The sequence below is a fragment of the Suillus subalutaceus genome (assembly GCF_016647625.1).
Source record: "Suillus subalutaceus strain FC151 chromosome Unknown DFJ58scaffold_9, whole genome shotgun sequence".
Taxonomy (NCBI): Eukaryota; Fungi; Basidiomycota; class Agaricomycetes; order Boletales; family Suillaceae; genus Suillus; species Suillus subalutaceus.
Window position 1 is genome coordinate 562,053 of NW_024540258.1, and position 6,000 is coordinate 568,052.

The 6,000-nt window shown below is 49.0% G+C and overlaps 1 protein-coding gene across 1 annotated transcript; it reads right to left on the reverse strand.

Annotated features, from left to right (window-relative positions):
* Positions 1–4,512: 4,512 nt before the first annotated feature.
* Positions 4,513–4,983, reverse strand: DFJ58DRAFT_763566 (uncharacterized protein). The gene is made up of 2 exons (XM_041388623.1): positions 4,916–4,983; positions 4,513–4,870 (listed from the first exon to the last, which is right to left on the reverse strand). Exons 1-2 carry the CDS (start codon positions 4,929–4,931, stop codon positions 4,578–4,580), a joined length of 309 nt encoding a protein of 102 aa, XP_041249249.1. The 5' UTR covers positions 4,932–4,983; the 3' UTR covers positions 4,513–4,577.
* Positions 4,984–6,000: the final 1,017 nt, after the last annotated feature.

Here is a 6,000-nt window from a genome sequence, read left to right on the forward strand (position 1 = left end):
GAAAGTAGACTATATCAGGATTGTCAGTGGTGAGACAATGGGTGATATGTTGCCAATCACATCAGGTATGGGTAGGAGGTCTTCTAGACCAGTTGCTTGGAGGATGGCGTAAATGTTCCATACATATGTATTTTCATCAGCACAACTTGTGGATAGCAGCGTTCCGTCATCGGAAAAAGCTGCACTGGTCACAATATGTTCGTGCTGGAGGGGTGGACCAACTAGGAATTTTGTATCGAGATTCCACAGACGCGCCTTTTGATCCCCTGAAGCACTCACAAGGAGCCGGTCGTTTCGCGACAAAGCGATGCCATAGACAGGGCCTTCATGGCCGTCAAGGAAGGCGATCTGCGTCCATGTGGCAGTGTCGAATATCCTAATCGAGCCGCCCGTGTACCCGGCGATAAGCTTCTTGTCATCCGACGTCCAGGCCAGGCTGCAAGCGACATCAGCGGGTTCAGCGCGTCCCACTGTCGAGAGCAGATTGCCTGTCTTGGCATTCCAGATTTTAATATTGGATCCCGCTGTTGCGATTTTTTTTGCCTTAGGTGAGTAACTCACCGCGTGCACCGACTGCCCTGTCTTGGTTGGATTCAGACCCAGGACTGGTGTGGTACTTTTGACATTCCACACTTTGATCGTCTCGTCACTTGCTCCGCTCACCACTCTCTTACCATCCGGACTCCAGCACACCGACTTGACAGCTTCAGTGTGTCCTGTCCATTTGGTGACGACCTTCCCCGAGTCAACGTCCCACAACCTCACTGTCCCATCAATGCTTCCGCCTGCAATCATGTCGCCCTTTGGAGACAATGCTATGGTCTTCAATCCCCCACTACCCCCATCGTCTCGCCAGTCGTCGCCTATCTGAGCGCTGCTTTCTATGTCCCATAGTTTGGGTGAACCGTCATACGAACACGTGATGATGTGCTGCCCTCCAGGCAGGTGCACAACACCTTCCACAAAGCCGGAATGGCCTCGTATGGTCCTGTAGGGTGTTATAGCCAGAATTCTATCCGTGGGGGAAGATGGGACGGTGGGGGTGGGGGAAGACGGGATGGCAGGGATGGGGATGATCCGAGTCGGTGCTTGATGAAGTCTGCGATCGAAGGCGTCTCGAGGGTATCCTTATCAAGCCGCATCGCCCCAATGAACAACAAACGCTGATTAAAAACAAAAGAAAGACAGTGGACTGCGTGTAACGGGAGAGCTCGGCGCTGGATCTTCTTTGAAATTAAGCGGGTTGTCGTCGTCTTTTAGGAGCCAAGATTGCTGGTGAGTTAATCTATTTGCTATGACTTCGATTCTTGTCGATAGAAACCCAGAGTGAATCACTCACGAAGAAACCTTTTCAGGGAAGCTCGCACACGATGCCTTCGGGACGATGTATGCAGGAGTTAGCCTTTGCTGCGTTCTCCACTATTTGAGAGATAACGACGAGGATTCCTAACACTTAGTGACTCGGAGTGGTCCTATCTTTTCCTGCCTGAAACACCAAGAGTATCACCTACGGCAAGCCCTCCTTAGAAGAACGAGACACGGATGCGCTCTACCTGAGAGGGACGCACACTGAGCGGAGGCGGTAGACGTTTTGTTCGGAGTTGATGAAGTTGGGCGATTGATTGTTTAAATCGTCCGCTAAGATGCATCATCCTGTGTGCTATTTCATATGCTCGCGATGCTGTGCGTACGAAGCGCCCGCGCCCAGGACCATGACTGACGGCACTTATATCATGTCTTGGTGGTCGTGACGCGGCACGAGTTATCTCCATTTTTATCCGCGTTTTCCCTGCAGCCAGGTCCCAGGGTGTCGCGCTGTTCTGTGTTGTGCCAACTTCACGATGTCACTGAATGGCGTACATTGGTCAGCAGTTGCACTGAAGTTCTGTAGTCACATATTGATCGAAGTCCTAGTGCAGGCAATGGTGGTACACCATGATTCATTGGTCCATTTGTCGTCGCATGCGGTGTATTTGTGACATTTTGATGGGACCGCGTATTGCGTAAGCTATGAGCTACTAATATTTGGTGAGATGTAACAGCCAGTGTACAGCCATGGTAGGGTCGTGGGGTGAGTATGCAATTTGTACAGCCAATGTACAGAAAACAATCACCGCTTTAAGGACCGTCAATATGCGCCCCCTTAGGGTTGCTGGATTCTTTCAAGTGACATAAAGGGGTCGTTGACACTCCATGTCGGTGTCACTGCGAAGGCGCCAATCATCAATCACCTCAATACAGTATGCGCAGCTCTGCATCACCACGCTTAGCGTTTGAGAATATAACGCTAAGCTCGTGGGTGACTGGGATTCAGCAACCGGTATGACGTCAATTGCTTTCCGGTATATTTCACAGCGTCTAACATAGGAGACGTTCGATCTGATTAACAGTTGTCGGTTACTCTGCAAAGAGCGGGAGAATGTGTTTTCTTCTTCAGGTTTTGTCACGGTACTTCATATTTCACTTGTGTTCGAAAGTAGATTTGAAAGACAAATAGGCCGGACGAATCGTTAATCAATATCTTATTGCATCGCTACACTAGCTGCCCACGAAGGGTAAAACTATGAAACACTTCATGGCCCATAGCTCCCAACGTGAAGCGCGGCGTTTCAGCCTCATACAGGTCGTATTCATCGATCGAAGGTCAACCAAGGGTCGCGCAATCGCCAGTTTAATTCGGCAATATGATTTACTCAGCCGAGGAACTAACATATTTCAACTTTGCTACGTTTTTCGTTGTTGATATCAACTTTAAAGTTGGAAAAACGTAGCAACGTTAAAATATGGGAATTCTTCGGCTGAGTCACCATATTGCGAATTCAACTGGAGACGCGGCGAGCCTCAGTTGACCTTCAATCGATGTATACAACCTGTATGAGGCTGAAACGCCGCACTTCAAGTTGAGTTGGAACCAGGGGCATAGAGTGTGTTCAGGGTTGACCGAATGCTCGGAGTTTGATGGATGTCCTATCATGGGGAGAACACATAAGATTAGTACGCCATGCACATCTCATCAGCCAGGTGGATACCCGGCAATGGGCTTCATTGCTGAGTATCCACCTGGCTTTGAGAGGAGCATCGTGTGCGGGACGAACCAAATGTGGGCCATTGGGTTCACCCCGTACACGATGACAGGAGTTCCGAACGTCCTGCGTAACATGCTGTGCCGCACAGGATGGACCTCAGATCACGGACTCAGTGAAGAAGTCCATGCTCGTTGAGGATCAGGTTTAAATTGACTGAGGTGATTCAGGTGAAGGTAAGGGATGAAGGGCGATAAAGATGGAGAGGAGATGCCTACACTTTATATACCTGGTCTATGTCCACAATTTATTCGAGGTGGATGTGGACGATGAAACAAGTTGAAGTCATTATGTATATTCTAGGCATTGTTAGTGTTACACTGGACCCACGTAGCTAGGCTTGTGGCAAGCCATCAGGACCCTGTAACAATGGCCACAGTCGTGACACCGTTTCACTCTTCGTCTTATCTTCATTGTCTTCCCCATCCCCCGTACGTATGGCCTCAAACATCAATATCGTAAGGCTCCTAAAATATGTTTCTGCCGACTTTCCTGTTTTGGAAACTTCAGCTTGCCACAGCCACGTTCCTTGCGAACGTATGTCGGGGACCAGCGTAGAGAGTCATTACTATGTCTAAGCCGCCAAGAAAGTTGGTTTTATTGTTGCAGTATGTACAAGAGTGAAACAAGCTCTGCTCCAAGCCGTTAGCTGCTGGACAGAAAAAATAGAACAACAATATATGAAGAATAGATGGGCCAAAAAGTCATGGTTACAAGATCAAACAGTATGAAGGGAAACCCCGCAAAACAAGAACAAGAAATCTGCATAACGTGTCTTTTTCATGCAAAAAAAAAATCAATCATATTCCGACTGTTCCTCCTTAGTAGTAGTCTCCGTGTCACGCCCTTCATTAGAGCTAGATCGAGACCCCATAGACCTTGGACGAGAATTTCGCGCGATACGTTGCTGCTTGCTAGCTTCCTCCGGAATAAGCGGGTAGCACTGAAAACCGCGTCTCCGCTCTTCTAAGCCCCTCAGACTCGGGTTTCGACTCTCCTGGCTTTGGTGATATTGAATCCAGCCAGCGGTGCATAATGACTAGACATCATGGATGAGGAAGTAGATGTAGAACGCGCGAAGATTGAGGTTGCTGTTTTGCGATGCCATGGCTTGTATCAAGAGGTCCTGGGCTTCGTTTGTCTCATTGAAATCAGCTAGCATCTGCGCTTGTCGAAACTTGGCTGAAGGACAATCGGACAGAGACACAAGTGCTGTTTACCTGCACTCACCGTCAGCATACTCCGGATGTCTTACTAAGAGTTTGTCGTATGCTTCTTCGCCATTGCAACGTCGCCACCATTCTCGTACACCCGCGTGAGGTTGCATAACATTGATGTTGACATCCCCTCTCTGACGTCCAGGCCCAGGCTAGGTTGCCTTCCATATGCTGGGGGGTGCCCATGTTGTTGAGCAGCCGTGGATCAATCAGTCCGTTCGCCTCGCCAAGCCTCAGCGCCTCCTTAAGGGCCCACGTTGTCCTGTCGAGACTCTTGTTAAAGCCGTGCAATTTCAACATGCATATCCAAGTCATCGTTGACAGGACTGGCTGTGTCACGGTGATGCGGGACGTGACCATTGGACGTACAAAAGCCGTCTTGCTCGAGAGCTTTGATGGCGCGGTCGAACAATTCACAGGTATTGGCCTTTTCTTGAGAGAAGTCTGAGCTCGAAACTCCTGAACGGGGCTGTCCGCGGAGGGAAGCGAGCACGACCATTGCTTCAGCAGAACGCTGAGGTTTTGGAGGCTGCAGAAGGGTGTGGATCGCTGAAGCTATCTCATCTGAAACTGAGACGAGTTACTTTTTCTACTTCTCTGTTCAAGTTGGCTTACCGTTCTGGATCTGCATTTATGCCATGCCGATGGCGCCTAAAGCATATTTTGGTTGGCCATCCGTGGCCGTCGTGTAATACATGGTGGCGTCTTTCAGAGAGCCCTCTGCATGTAGCACCAGAGCAGTTTTGAGGTTTCCCTCTGTTAGCAACGTAAAGGTATCAGTGAACTGAATAGTGCGCTCCGCGAGCTTCAAGCTTCAAAGCCTAATGACGTGATGTGAAGTGCGTTCTCGAAAGTGGACGAAAAATCACATACTCCGCGTTTGCAGCTACCCTTCCTGAGGAAGAGTTCACATAGCGCATTCGCGGCAGTAGCGCTCCCTTGGTTGGCATTGAAAGCATTCTCTGAATTTTGTGCCAGCAAGGAAGGCCTGGGCGTGGTCTTGCTTGCTGAGATTCTAAAGTCGCTAGACCGACCACTGCAATAGTGAATTGTGAATTTCACAGGAACGTCAAAATTGTGTCCTGTTCAAGACGAGTCAGCCGAATATGATACAGGAAACCAAACAAACCGGATTATGAGGCTGAATGCGAATGGTCAAGTGGTGAGATGAGTGGCCTTGCTAAGTCGAGTGTATATGGACGGCTGTGAAAAGCGGCATGAACTAGGGCAATACAATGCGTGTGAAGCAGAACATGTGAGCAGAAAGTTATCAATTGACGCATGAATGTAACGATCGGAATACGGAAGTGAACAATGCCACAGGCACATATTACGTTCATACAGAATCTTTCTCGTCGATGGTTTCGTGACGACCGGACTGGAACGGAGTGGCAGTGATGATGATGTATGCACAATGCCCATCAGCGCCCCGAAGATCAAGACGGATTTGTGGGCATCCCAAAAATAATACTTAACCTAATTTTGACTGGGCTAGAAACGAGCGAACCCCATATTGAAAAGAGTTTAAATCTACAGGAGGGTTAGTGCCTTGCAGAGTGTTCGGGTGTGGGACCAAGGTCGAGTGAATGGGCGAGTGGATCGTTTCGCATTCATCAGAGGAGTATATCTGAATCTAGCGCTCGAAAATCTAGGGCATACGTTGAGCACGTGCATGAGATGTACTTGATGTATTTGTAAGT